Raw genomic sequence first — 15,511 nt, 5'->3', positions numbered from 1 at the left:
GGTAAGGGTGAATGCAGGCCTCAAAAGTAATCTTCAACAAGGATTTTCAGCATGTAGGTTTATGTTGTGCCAGACTTAGCATTTTTAAGAGTTTGAAAGAATTTTCTTAATCACTAAAATTGTGTGCACCAGATCCTCATCTCCCAGAGCTCCAAACCTGGGAAATGAGTGTTTCATTATGCATAAATAGCTCTTTCAGCCATTTCCTACATCTCCCTCCTGTCCCACTTCCATCCTTCTGTTGTGCTGCTCAATACAGTTCAGTGAGGAACAGGGGAGACAGTCACTATGCAGCAGCTACATGAAAGTCCATGCAGTGACTGGATGACAAAAACTAGAGAAAAAAGGCCATTTCAATACTACCATTTTCTTTAAGAACGGATACCCAACATTAGCAATGGCTTGCTTCTCAGCATGACCTCCTGGTAGTGTTAAGAGAAGAGAAAGAAAAGGGAAGCTCAGAAGTACAGTACTCTTCTCCTTCTGATTTCATCTACTTCCTAAATTGGCCAGGGACCATATTTGGAAGATGGGCCAAGTAGCAGAAAGAAACAGAATATGCATGGGAGAGAGCATGATATAAGAGAGCTCTAATACATACAGCAGAAAACTTAAACTGAGGGTTAAGCTTGCACCTTATCCCCATGCCCTATTGTACCCAACCCTCCTGGACTAGCACAATAGGCCAGAATAATGTCATGTGCAATGGAGACTGAAGATGTATAAATGAAGATGAACAAAAGTGTCAGTTTCAAACTGTAGAGCCCATACATACACTGAGATTAATGGGGCCAGGACATATCTCTGAGACCTCTGGTTGGAGGTTGACTGACTGAAGAAGCAGAAATTCATCATGATCATTTCACATCTGCAGTGCTGTATCACTTAGAGACCTTTTAAAAAGAAAACCAAATAAACTGGCAAAATATTGATTCATGCTCTTCTTCTGATAACTTCGCTACATGCTGGTTTATTTGGCAGCTAACAAAAAATAATCATCACATTTGCTAGCTTGCCAAAACTGCAGCTTGTTCATACTGCACAAGTGAGTTATAAGCTAAAAGTTAACAAAAGAAAACATTCATAGAAGCCTACATTAACTCTCCTTACTGGATAAGTCCATATAAGCAGTTGTGATACAATAAATTAAATAACAAATTAAAATGGCTATACCTGACCAGGATCCACACTGATAGTGTCATAGGAAAGAGTTCCATTAGGCTCTACTACAGCTGAATTTGCATAGCATGTGACTCCGTTGCTGGATTTCACCAGTTTTGGTGGATTACCATTATCCTGCGGAATATTCTTTTCATTAATTTCGAAGTGATTGTGGTCACCCTTGTGAAAAAAAACCCAAACAATAATAAGAACAACAGCTTGTGCATTTATATTGACATACATGTTTGTGTTTATTATATTAGACAAACCTTCCCAAACCTAACATTTATTTTCCAAGTAGCATTTGATAGTTATTAATGGAAAGCTGCCTGGTCAAATAGTGCTGTTTTTACTTCGTTCCTTCTGGCTGTTAAATTCCCCCCAACTAAAAATGTATTAAGCACTTTCCAGTATTTCTTTTCCCTGTAACCAATCAATGCAGTTCCCACAGGAATTTTATGCATTATGGCCCACGCGGTCTCCAATGACAGGGGCTGATTGAACTGGGGGCATCTTGAGAAGATGCGTAAGACAGTCCCCCTAATGTGATCTGGGTAAGCTCAGGAACATCCCTGCTTGAACATGCTGCCACTGCAATGTATACAGACCAACAGCTTACTGGCATACATCAGAACTATTCTATGCAGCAGCCCCATTACTTACCTGGCCATAGATCTTCAATACCATCTTAAGAATCCTTTCCACAAAGAAGAGAATATAGAATCCACCAAACACAGCTACTGCTTTCTCAACATAGTTATCTATTTTGGGATCAAATCCAAATGCCTAAGAAAGAATGTAATGGCAACTCAAAGTTAGTCAACAGACTTAGTTCATTTTAGGAGTAAAATACAACACGACCACCCATTAGCTTCAGTGGGTCCTAAATTATTACAAACATATAAGTAGGCCTAATTTTTATTCTGCTGTAATCTGCTAGAATGTAACATGTGGAGTGCAAATGTCATTTTCAAAACAAGTATGCCCTTTCCTTTTAAACATCTAAATAGCAGCTTTTTAGCCTTGTATGTGGTGTTTTTGGCACTTATGCACAAGTTACACTTCTTTTACCCCTGCAGTCTTGGAGACATAAATGTGTGCACATAGAGCATACAGGCAGGCAAGGTTCTTTTGAGTAGATACAATATCTTTTACTAGACCAACTAAGTACTTGGGGAAAAGTTCTTAACAAGCTTTCGGGTGCAGTCACCCTTCTTCAGGCATAGGGAGTCGGGGAAAAAAAAGGCCAAAGGGAAATATTACAGAAGTAATACCGGGTAAGAAAGAGGCCTTTTTTCCACCTGCTTTACCTTTTGTTTCTCCTTTCTACCTATTTATATTTTCACTATATCCTCTCACACTTTGAGCTTCTCTCATTCGTATTCCTGATCTCCAACTATTCTTTTTCACTGACAGCCTCTTTTCCACCTTGTATTCTATCACTGTAATGTCTCCCTTTAGCCTTTTTTCCCCGGCTCTCTTTCTCTTCCCCCTCCCCTCTCTTGCTTTACCTCTCTGCTTTACCATTTGTTTGCCTAATTTCTATCTATTTACATTCTCACTGACATCTTGCCACACTTTTAGCTTTTCTCATTTCTTGGAGTCTCAGAACAGCAGAGACTCCCTCTGCCTGAAGAAGGGTAACAGCGCCTGAAAGCTAGCTAAAAACTTTTTTCCAACTACTCAGTTGGTCTAATAAAAACTAATCACATTTACTCAAAGAACCTTGCCTGCCTATGTCCTCAGACCAACACAGCTACAACCAAAAACCCAGCATAGAGCATATATGAGCAGTAGGTTAGGCCCTGGCTGGGTGGCTACATGTCTATGTATGCATGCCCATTCTAGAGACACCTTGCACCTAAGTTAAGAACATGCAGTAAGCCAAAAATAACTTGACTAGTCAATAGTAGACTCTAGAGGAGGAGGAGGACCCTCACCCAGAACCTGGAGAGCCAGATTCTAGGTTTCCCTTTCCCAGAAGGGATCTGAACCTACATCTCACTCTTCCCAGCACAGTGTTCTGATTACCACACACCAGGCTAGACATAATCCAGGCCTCTCTCTGGTGCTCCTTTTGAACCTGACCACCTGGGCAACCAAGAGTGGGAAATATGAGGGCCTGAGAGGAAGAGAGCAAGTGGGAAAATATGTGGCTCAGAGAGAACAGAGAAGGAAATAAGCTTGGGGTGCTAGCTTCAGCCCCTGCCTCCCACCTGCACAGAAACTCCCCCTCTGTGCTGCTCTTTATCCAATGACTATTACATGCAAGGGGCAGTGGATTAGCTTCAAAACTGGCTAACTTCAATACTATTAAAATTATATTCCATTCAGTTACACCAGGCTGGATTTACTCTAAAGCATTTCTTTCTTTCTCTGGGAGGAAAAGCATATTATAGTACAGTGGCCCTCAACCTATCCCATGTTACAAGAAAGGAAAATGTGGGTACACCCTACCCATCTCACCATACAAATGATGTTCTATTTATTTTATTTATTAGCGAATGCAAATCTGCAAAGCCAAAAAATAACCTCCTCGTTAGCTGAGTTCGAAGTTTTTAGTTTGTAGAGAGGATACACCTTGGTGATGCATGGCGTTGTTTGCATCTCTCCACAAGTGCACAATGGGAGGTGAAGGTTGGCTGCGCAGGGGCCCTGGCCTGTCCTGAACCTGTTTAGCAGGGACCACTGTCACCACTGATAAGCGGGGTTTGTCACAAGGAACTTGTTTGTAACTTCCCATGATTTCAGGACCCCCTGAAATCTGATCACAACTTTCTAGCAGATCAGAGCCCACACTTCACAAATCACTATACTTTGGAAACATGCAAGTGCCATAAACAATGAGACTCCTTCCTTACCTCTGGGATGAGCTGGAAAATTGCATTAGAAAAGAGAGTCCCAATGGCCAAGCCCACAAAATATGTTAAAATCTTGGGGAAATACGGTTTCTTTAAGAGAGGAGTTAAGACCAATCCCAGAAGTGATGCAAGACTAATGATAGTCACAGCCAGGAATCCAAAACCCCAAACTGTGGATGAGAAAACAACAGATATACCAAATATTTTAGTATACTATCCATTTCAGTTTTGTTTCTAACAGCTAAATTGACAGCAAGCAAAATAGTTTACAAATCTTTTTCCACCAGTTAAAATCAGAATGTACAAATATAGGATATAATTGTAAGTTTAAGGATATGACAGCAATGAAACTGAAATATTACGAATGATTAGTTCCTATCTGGGACTGGCCAGCTCATGGAGGTAGTCTGAGGTCTGGGCTTTACTCAGACAAATTCTTAGCTCCTTTAAATTAGTTAGAGGCAATGAAAAATCAGGACCAATGCCTAAAAAGACAGAACAACAACCAGGACAGTCATGGCATTAGTTTGAGGTATACCAGGGGTAGACAAAATATGGCCCATGGTCCAGACCTGGCCCACAGGTGGGCACTGCCAACTGATTGCAGTCAGCCCATGGGTGCCCCCCTCGGTGTTCTGCACAGAGCCAGCTACACCCACTCCCAGCCAGAACAGCCTGCGCTGCACTCCTGCCTGCACCCACCTATGGCTGCATGCTGGCCAGTGCACAGAGCTTCCCCACAGGGCTGCTCCCAGTGCAGCTGCAGCCAGCCACCTGGGTACTGCTTAGCTCCCCCCACCTCCAGTGGCTCCTCCCCCTGCCCCTGCTGCACCACTCTGGACAGTAGGTAGCGTGGGGGAGATTTCATAATTGTTGTGGCTGAATTCCTTGCCTCCCCTCACATCATTACCCTTTTTACAGGAAAAATTTCTATGAAACATTAAGTAGGGACTTGCAGTTTCCAGTTCCATTCTTCTTTTGCTGTTTCAAGTATTCCTGTTTGGAGTATAGATAAAGGTTTTCTGAAAGAGTTGCTACCTATCTAGCCTTGAAAAACAGATAGCTTTTGAACAGATGTATCATTTTCCATTATAAAAAGAGAATGATCCAGGACCATAGGAGACAGTGGAATGATCCATTTTTTCATTTGTAATTTTTTTTTTTTATCAGTAATAATCTATTTTTTCACTAGTGCTCTTTCCTGTAAGATTACAATGTTATGAGGAAATTAATAACAAAAATGTGCTGGTTCTCAGCTGGTATAATCAGTACTTCTTTTTTTAAGTCAATGAAACTCTGCTAAATTCTACCAATTGGGGAATCTAGCCCAGAAAGTTTTAATTATTCTTTAATTACATAAAATCTTGGGTTAAGACCTCATGTAACTTCACAACTTTTAGTGAGTAGCACTTCTGCATGGATGTTGCATGATAGGACATGATATAAACTCTAAAATTCTGACTTCATTTTAAGAACTGTGAGCCTATAATCCCATGCACCAGAAGGATAAATTCACATACAAAACACAATGGAGCTGACCTTCTAAAAGAGTGGGAAAAAACTGTTTATCACTAGGGAATTCATAAAGCAGCCTGTTCTGTTCTGTTCTCTAGCTATGCAAGTCCCTTAGTGTTGCTAGGAATCAGCTGTACCAAGCACCAAGAGATAGAAAGAACCACATGTAGCAAATACCTCCAGGTTCTTACTCTTCAGCTTGATGCCAGCCTGCATGGAGCCTCTTCATGTTGTGTTTGTGTGTAGAAGCTTCTCTGACTTCAGAGACAAGGGAAGCAATTTGTTCTAGAAAATATCCTTTCCTATAAAAAATCTTCCTAGAGGGTCAATTCCAAGAGAAAGTCTGTTCCTCAGACCCTATCAGTGAAAGCACCTGAAAGCCAATAAATACTCTCTGAACAGAATGGAACAAGGAACTTAAAAATTAGTAAGTGAAAAGTGAGACAAATATCAGACTAATGGTATCACTGACTAACAGTGGGACAATGACTAATAGCAGTTGGGGAAGGGGGGAAGGGGGAAAGATGCAAACAGATCAAAGGGAAGCACTAGATCAATGAAAGATATACACACACAGCTTGAAGGAATTGAGCAGACGCTGCTCCCCTTGCCTTCCCTGGTATTTACTCGACGACTCCTCCTCTTTCTAGCAGGAAAGCAGCATTTTTCCTGCTAGAAATGTAATGTCTGTCCATACCCAGTGTCTCATAACTTCTTTAAGGTATCTTAAAGGAGAGGTAAGAGACAGGTTTGTGACGCTGGTTTGAGGAAGGTGTAGGTAGTAGGCGAGCACAGGTCCGTCATGAAAATTTCTAACACTGCAAATTTCCCAAAAATTTGCAGTACTAGAAATGAATGCCAGTCCATATGCATTGTCAAAGCTGCTTTTCAAAAAAACTGCTCGTCCTTCCATACAGTATCAACAAATGATAGTCAAAGTCAACATAATGTTGGAATATATGAGAACATAGGAATAAACCAGAAAACACTGTCAACAAGACTGATGCATTGTGAGCCTTAAACTGTGTAAAATAAAAGTTGTTTGAAGTTTCCTAATTACCCTGCAAAAAGGGCTGTGCGTGATTCAGGGAACAGGTTTGCTTTTTCTATAACAGAATGTGTTAAACAGACTGAGCCAAATTCGTAATGCATACACCAGTTCTGATTATAACTGACTTTGCTTGCAGCATCATGATTTTTTTAATATGTAAAAGAATGTACGTGATGTACAGAAAAAAGGGGTAACTGTGAATATTTAAAATACTTTAATTAAAATCAAAGTTTTAATTTTGTCTGTATTATTAAGAAATAAAAAATAACAGATCAACAGCTGCATTTGCTGTAGTTACCATAAACCACAACACAAAACTTGTTTTCACAATTTAGAATCATCATAAAACTGTGCCTTTTAAATTAAAATATTGTCAGCTCTTATTCATCATCCTTTATACAAAAATGTCTGAAAGCATGACTAAAAAATAAATTGAACCCATTTATTACTCAAAAATAATCAGGCCAATAGCATTACAAGCTTTGATCAAGACATGCTAAATTAGAATAAAAATTTTAAAATTGTGATTACAAAACAATCTGGTACTAGTTATTTTTGGCAGAAAAAACTAAACAGGATATGTATAAAGATCTCCACATGTTACTTTAGAAGGATAGAAATGGCAGAAAAATACTGAGGTCAAAAGCAATGGTAAGAAAATGAGTTTATTGCCAAATTGTAAAAGTGTGCTGAGATGCTCCACATTCACAATGGCACACTCACTTTTTCACAGAATAACAAAATTTATTGAGACAATTTACTTGAAAAAAAATGTGTGTTGTAAAAATATATATGTACTGCAATTTTACATTCTTAACTAGTTATAAGACACTTTATAATGTACTAAAGGACCTGTATCCATGACTAAAAGCATGCATATTCCACACCCCAAGGTATTCCATTACCATATATCACAGATTAAAATAAAGACAAAAAATTATCCCCTTGTCATTTCCAAGTTTATGGATGTTCTTAGAACCTAAATTTGTCTACGGACAGGCAGGTTTGCATGTGTATGGGGTGTCAAAGTACATGTAACCAACAGCACATTATTTTCATACACTTTTCACCAGTGTTGGTAGGGCAGGGAGGAGGAGATGGGGAGGAAAGTTAGTACTTATTTTATACACTTTTCAGTTTTAAACATTAAAAATAAAACAAGGCAAATATTAAGGGCCAGACTTTCAGAAGAAGTCAGCTGTCACTCAGACACCAGATTTTCAAGTTTCTGAGCAAAACATTTTGGGTACATGCTTATAATTAAAAACATGCTGAAACTGCTTTGCTGAATAGAGATAGGATTGTGTCCATGATAATGTGCTTTGCTGAATGGATGCCCAAAAGAATTGGAGGTGAGCTTTTTAAAAATGTTGGACCATACTTAAGTCCTCAATAGGGTTGTTTTGTGATTTTATTCCTGCTTTATTCAAACATGGTGATTGTTTAATGTGTTGCTAAGTTTCCCAGCAACAATGAATACAAGAAGTCAAATAACATCAAATATTGATTGATGATGAAAATCAGAAAAAAGTAAAAGGTATTACCAACCTGAGGCATTCACAAATCATGAAATAGCCCCCAAAAATCACAAACATAATTTAAAGATCATTAAATTTAAAAAAAAATACATTTAGAGATATTTGTTTTCTGGTATTTAGGAGCACCTGGGTCATACGTCCCAACTTCTCTCTGAAATTATAAGAGCGGAAACTTCCTTTTTAAAAATATAAACTAGATTATCACACAGTTATTTGATTCTAGGAACTGGTGTTCAAACACTAAGTATAATGAAACTTATGGTAAAGTTTTAAGAGTTGGCAACACTACTTAAAACACTTGTAGTCTACACCACATTTCAGAGTGCTTTATATGCACAACTGGCCATTTAAAAGTATTTTTTTTTAAATGGACTTAATCCATTTTAACTTTCCCACAGCCTTGTCTGCTATTTAAACTCTCAAAAGGTGCCCATTCTCACTTTATACCACGGCAGGACATTTTGTTGTCCAGCTGGTAGCCTACAGGCTGCATGCAACCCACAAGGGGTTAAACATGTGGCTCCCAGACTTCCACCAGCTACTGCTGCCGTTATCACTCTGGCTGCAGCAGCAGCAAGGATCTCAGGGATCCCCCTTCCCTCCTCCAGCTTTTGCTGCATGCTCTCAACCCAGGGGTTGAGCTAGAGGGCAGGCCTATAGCGCCAGGGAAGCTGGAGACCTGGAATACCTATCCGTGTGGCACGGTGCACTGGCAAAGCCTGTGGCCAGACAACTGAAGGAGAGGCAAGATACATAGTGGGTACATCTACATGTGCGTATTAATGCACAACAATAAACTGCGCCACAGTTTATTGCTCCCAGGCACCACATTTACACATGCATGTGGAACCACATGTTTCATATCTTTCATAGACATTAGAGCTGGAAGGGACCTCTCAAGATCCAGCCCCCTACCCATGGGGCAGGAAGTCAGCTGGGATCAGATCACCCCAGCAAGATAAGCATCCAAATGTTTCTTAAAAGGTATCCAGAGTAGGTGCTTGCACCACTTCTAGGGGAAATCTATTCCAGACTCTGGAGACTCAGGCGGTAAAGAAGTTTTTCCTTATGTTGAGCTGGGTCAGACCAGTCCTGGCTGGCAAGGGGCCCAGGGCATCAGTCTGCCAGCCTAGAACTGCTCCAACCTGGCTCGATGTGCTGCAGAGGAGCTGGCTGGGGCATGAGGGTGCTTCAGCGTAGGGCTAGCTGGCAGATAGCCCCAGCACTGAAGCACCCTCATGCCCCAACCAGCCAGGTCAGCATCTACACATGTGCTGCTGTGCATGAAAAAAAAATAATTCCATAAACAAATAAACTCCACAGCAGGTTAGTACTTGTAAATACATCTGGGTGTTTGTGTGTGTAGCCCTATTAGGTTGCAGGAAACTAATAAACTCCACAGCAGGTTAATACTTGTAAATACAGTAAGTACAAGTACATATAAGTACTAACCTGCCGTGGAGTTTATTAGTTTCCTGCAACCTAATAGGGCCATACATGTAGACACCCAGATGATGTTTATTGCAAAGGTAATTAGGCAACTGCAGTAAACACCTTGTGTGGACATGCCCACGGTGCAGTGGATGTGCATGCGGGGTGGAGGAGGTGGAGGGAGTACTCATGCACATGCAGTTGTGGGGAGGGGTAGCACCCACATGCATGTGTGGCATAAAGCCTGAGAAGCCCTCTCCCCCTCACAGTATGTGGCCCCCACTTGACAGCCCCGGTTTATATCATACAATAATTTTTCCTCCTAATTCCCAAGTCTCAGTTCCTTCTAACATTTCACATGCAGTAGCACAGTATGAGTTTGTCCAACTTTAGGCTGGAAAAACTGGACTTGCATGTGGCTGTGGGTGGCAGCATGAATAAATTCCTGGGCCATTTTTTCCTGTCTTGTAGCCACATTTGGCTCCTCCATACCCAATCAATATATTCCAGATTAGTCAATGACAGGAATGCATTTCTGTCCTTCTCTTCTGCACTATATAAAGCAAACACCAATAGGAAGGGAATACTCACCTCTCCGCCAGTCAAAAAAAGACAACAAAAATATTAAGTTAATCTTTTTTACCCTTTATCACCCATCTTAAGTAAATTCAGAAGGATTCATCTTCTCTCAAATAAGGAAACTCCAGGAAAATATTAAATCGAGACTGCATATTCCAAAAAGCATGTTACCTATGATTATCAAACAGTATATGACCTACACGAAGAAGGAACGAAAGACAGCATACGATATCTCACCAAGGTGGGAAGGAATGACGGCCACCAAGAAAAAGGTGGTGGTGATTGGAGACTCCTTTCTGCAGGGGACAGAGGGAGCCATCCGCTGACCTGACCTGTTGTCTCGAGAAGTCTGCTACTTGCCCAGAGCCCAGATCCAAGATGTCATGGAAGGACTACCAAGGCTCATCCGACCCTCTGACTACTACCCCATGCTGCTCATCCATGCAAGCATCTATGACACAGCCAGGAGAGACCCTGAGCATATCAAAAGTGACTACAGGGCTCTGGGTGCAAGGGTGAGGGAGTCTGGGATTCAGGTTGTGTTCTCATCAGTCCTTCCAGTCAAGGGAAAGGGCCCAGACAGGAGCAGGTGCATCCTGCGCATCAGCACCTGGCGGCACAGTTTGTGTCACCAGCAAGACCTTGGCTTCTTCGACCATGGGTGTTGTTCCAAGGAGAAGGATTGCTGGGAAGACATGGGACTCACCTGATGAAGAGAGGTACATGCATCTTCACAGAAAGGCTCACTAACCTAATGAGGAGGGCTTTAAACTACATTCACCAGGGGATGGAGACCAAAGCCCTCAGGTAAGTAGGGAAGCAGGAGACCTGGAGGAAGAGCAAGCCAGAGAGGACAACAGGGGAGATGCTTTCATTCTTCCTGAGAAATCAGAGCAATTGTCTAGTTACCTCAGATGCCGGCACACAAATGCATGGAGCCTTGGAAACAAGCAGGAAGAGTTGGAAGTCCCTGCACAGTCACAGAACTATGACGTGATCAGAACAACAGAGACTCGATGGGAGGTCACATGACTGGAGCACTGTCATGGCTGGGTACAAACTGTTCAGGAAGGAGAAGCAGGGGAGAAGAGGAGCAGGAGTTGCATTTTATGTAAAGGAGCCATATGGTTGTTCGAAGCTCCAGTATGAAACCGGAGATAGGCCTCTTGAAAGACTCTGGGTTAAGGTTAGAGGGGAAAGCAACAAGGGTGATGTCATGGTGGGTGTGACAAAGCACCTCTGCGTGCCTGGCAGGCGGCAGGTGTGTCCCTGGGTGATGAAGAGGTCACATGACCGCAGGAGAGCCCTGGGAGTGGAGGAGGGGGCTGAGCAGCCTCCATTTTAGATCCAGACTCTAAGGGCTGAAGCAACAGTCTGCTGCCAGCAGCTGGATATAAACCACCCAGCTAAGTGGCTGCTCAGGAACACACTGGTGGTAAGGACAGGAGCTATGGGGATGGCAGGCGGCTCCTGCTCCTGGGTATGACTGAAAACTTCACCCTGCTTGGGAAGGACGGCCCGGTGAAGCTGCCTGTGGTGGGGTAGCTCCCCAGAAATACCAGGCCAGTTGCCTCCCCAGTGAAAGGTGGGTAAAGGCACCTTATATACCCACCCCCACTACTCAGTGGGTCATAGAGTAGAGTGAGGCGGCATGCCTATGGAAAGGCACTTGAGCCCATGGGGGTATAAGACCCTGAAGGCAGTGGGGCCAGACATGCCTAGAGTGAGGAACCTGAGCCCAGGAGATGTAAGACCCTGGAGGCACCAGCAAGGGGGGCAGAAGTATGTGGCCCAAAAAGGGGCTAGTGGCTGAGTTCAGCTCAGGCATAAGGACAGTGGCCGCGTAGAGTAGGGTACACAGTGGCCCCTGAACAGTTGCATGTGGGCCAGCCAGACAGTGAATAGCAAAACCTGAAGGTTACGGAGCAGGGTGGATTTGAGAGTGGCCCAGTGAGAGGCAGTATGAAAGAGGCCCTATGAGAGGGGGCAGGATGCAAGAGAGGATGATAGAGGCCCACCAAGGGGAAGATTGTAGCTCAGCCCTGAACTGGTGCTATAATCAACTTATGATGCCATCTGTGAGGCATGGGACACAGTAAGGGAAGGTCAGAGCCAAGTGTAAACCCCTTAGCATCAAGGTATTAAATGAGCAGCCTCCCGCTTATTACAACAGGTAGCCCAACAAGTTGTGGCAGGCAAAACAGCACAGACTGCCCTAGATGAAGTGGCAGGCCAGTATGGTGAAGGGCCACAAGTAGGCACCTTTCATCACAGTGGGGGTCTGCTATAAATCACCAGAACAGGCAGAAGTGGTGCATAAGGCTTTCTTCAAACAGCTAGCAGATGTTTCCAAATCACAGGCCCTGGTTCTCATGGGGGACTTCAATTACCTTAACATCTGCTGGAAAAGCAATACAGCAGTGCATGGGCAATCCAGAAAAATTTTGGAGAATGTTGGGGTCAACTTCCTGGTAAAGTGCTAAAGCAACCAACTAGGGGCCATACTCTTCTTGACCTGCTGCTCACAAACAAGGAAGAATTGCTGGGGAATGTAGAAGTGGATGGCAACTTGGGCAGCACTGATTGATTGAGTTCAGGATACTAAGGAAAGGAAGGATGGAGAGTAGCAGAGTAAGGGCTCTGGACTTCAGAAAAGCAGACTTTGACATGCTAAGGAAACTTATGGGCACAATCCCCTGGGAGGCTACTCTGAGGGGAAGAGGAGTCCAGAAGAGCTGGCTGTACTTAAAGAAGCCGTACTGAGAGTGCAGGAACAAGCCATCCTGATGTGCAGGAACACTAGCAAATATGGCAGAAGACCAGGTTGGCTTAGCAGGGAACTCTTCAATAAATTAAATCACAAAAACAAAGCTTATAAGAAGTAGAAACTTGGACAAATAATTAGGGAAGAATATAAGAGCATTGCTTACATACAGGAATTGCAGGCATACAGGAACGAAGTCAGGAAGGCCAAAGAGCAATTGGCATTGTAGCTAGCAAGGGATGTGAAGGGTAACAAGAAGGGTTTCTATAAGTATGTCAGTAGCAAGAGGAGGATCAGAGAAAGTGTGGGTCCCTTACTGAATGGGGGAGGCAACCTTGTGATAAACGATGCAGGAAAGGCTGAAGTACTCAATGCCTATTTCACCTCTGTCTTCATAGGCAAGGTCAGATCCCAGACTGCTGCACCAGGCAGCACAGTTTGGGGAAGAGGTGAGCAACCAACAGTGGCAGAAGAACAGGTTAGGGACTGTTTGAGAAGCTGGATGTGTACAAGTCTATGGGGCCAGCTAGGATGCACCTGAGGGTGCTGAGGGAGTTGGCTGATGTAATTGCAGAGCCATTGGCTATCATCTTTGAAAACTCATGGTGATCAAGAGAGGCACACAGGGTGCCCATATTTAAGAAAGAGAAAAAGGAGGATCCAGGGAACTACAGACCAGTCAGCCTCACCTCAGTCCCTAGAAAAATTAGAGAGAAGATCCTCAAAGAATCCATTTCTCAGCACTTGGAGGAGAACACAATGATTAGGAACAGTTCGCATGGATTCACCAGATACAAGTAATGCCTGACCAACCTGACTGCTTTCTATGATGAGGTGACTGGTTCTGTGTATGCAGGGAGACTGGTAGATGTGGCACACCTTGATTTTAGCAAGGCTTTTGATACCATCTCCCACAACATTCTCGCAGGCAAGCTACGGAAGTACCAGCTGGATGAATGGATTGTTAAGTGGATAGAAAACTGGCTGGAGCATTGGGCTCAGAGACTAGTAATCAATAGCCCAGCATCTAGTTGGCACCCAGTATCAAGTGGAGTGCCAGAGGGGTGAGTCCTGAGGCCAGTATTGTTCAATATCTTCATCAGTGACCTGGAAGATAGGATGGAGTGCATCCTCAGCAAGTTTGCAGATGACACCAAGCTGTGGGTAGTAGTAGATATGCTGAAGGGTAGCATTAGGATTCAGAGTGACCTAGACAAAGTGGAGGATTGGGCCAAAAGAAATCTCAAGAGTTTCAACAAGGACACGTGCAAAGTCCTGATTTAGGACAGAACAATCCCATGGACCGGTAGAGACTGGGGGCTGACTGGCTGAGCAGCAGCTCTGCAGAAAATGACCTGGGGGTTACAGTGGACAATAAGCTGAATAGGAGCCAGCAGTGTGCCTTTGTTGCCAAGAAGGCAACCAGCATACTGGGCTGGATCAGTAGGTGTGATGCCAGTAGGTCAAGGGAAGTAATTATTCCCCTCTATTTATCACTGGTGAAGCCACATCTGGAGTACTGTCAGGCCCCCCACTACAGAAAGGATGTGGACAAATTGGAGAGAGTCCAGCAGCAGGCAACAAAAATGGTTCAGGGCCTGGGGTACATGACTTATGAGGACAGGCTGAGGGAACTGGGCTTATTTAGTCTAGAGAAGAGGAGACAGAGAGGATTTAATAACAGCCTTCATCTACCTGAAGGGGATTCAAAAGAGGATGGAGCTAAACTGTTCTCAGTGGTGGCAGATGACTGAACAAGGAACAACTGTCTCAAGTTGCAGCAGGGGCAGCTTCAATTAGATATTAGGAAGAATGTTCTCACTCAGAGGGTAGTAAAACACTAGAACAGGTTACCCAGAGAGGTGGTAGAAGCTCCATCCTTGTTGGTTTTTAAGATCAGGTTTGACAAAGCTTCGGGTGGGATGATCTAGTTGGGGATGGTCCTGCTTTGAGCAGGGGGTTGGACTAGATGACCTCCTGAGATCCCGTCCAACCCTAATTTTCTGTGATTCTTGGACACACAAAATGACTTGGGAGCTAGCTGCTACAATGTTGTGACTCTCCATTGCTCTTCACAGAGGTAAAAGTGTATTAACCTTTAGCATATTGTCAGATACACTAGATACAAGTATTGGAAAAGACACACTTTACAGACTACCTTTTAGATGTTTTTTTCCTGCTACAGCTCCCCCATTCTAAGCAATGACTCAGCAAAAAATATAGCACTGAATTGTTCTGCTCCAAGTTGTGGAATGTAAAGAAGCAGTACCATGGCCTCTAAGATTTTCTGCATTACAGGCAAAGGAAGAGCAGATAATATGCTGCCTCTCTTATCTTGCCATTAGACACTGCTGCTGAGCTGGCAGGATAATAAAATGGGAGGGAAGGTCAGAATAGCTTAGCAGGTCAAATGTGGGTCAAACTTGACATTTACAGATTATTTAGTCCATATAGAAAAATAAATATACTTTCCCCTCTATCTATCTACATACTTATTTGGTCTTCATCAGTACACCTGAGCTCCCATTACCATGTATATAAGAATATATATATAATTGTATCATTATTTCTGTAAGTATATATAAATATACAAAAATTATATTAATATGTT

General features: G+C 43.0%; 1 protein-coding gene across 1 annotated transcript in view; it reads right to left on the bottom strand.

Annotated features, from left to right (window-relative positions):
• Window positions 1-15,511, bottom strand: part of SLC39A8 (solute carrier family 39 member 8) — an 87,952-nt gene that overhangs the window by 13,246 nt on the left and 59,195 nt on the right. Inside the window, exons 3-5 of the mRNA XM_019525874.1 lie at window positions 4,023-4,192; window positions 1,825-1,947; window positions 1,174-1,341 (exon numbers count right to left, since the gene is read on the bottom strand). Of these exons, the coding sequence (XP_019381419.1) occupies window positions 1,174-1,341; window positions 1,825-1,947; window positions 4,023-4,192 (461 nt within the window). The remainder of the gene's footprint in view (window positions 1-1,173; window positions 1,342-1,824; window positions 1,948-4,022; window positions 4,193-15,511) is intronic.

Source organism: Gavialis gangeticus, unplaced genomic scaffold (genome assembly GCF_001723915.1).
Source record: "Gavialis gangeticus isolate Ggan-Ray unplaced genomic scaffold, GavGan_comp1, whole genome shotgun sequence".
Lineage (NCBI taxonomy): Eukaryota > Metazoa > Chordata > Crocodylia > Gavialidae > Gavialis > Gavialis gangeticus.
Note: the sequence above shows the minus strand (reverse complement) of the source record. Positions and strands in the feature narration are given on the sequence as shown.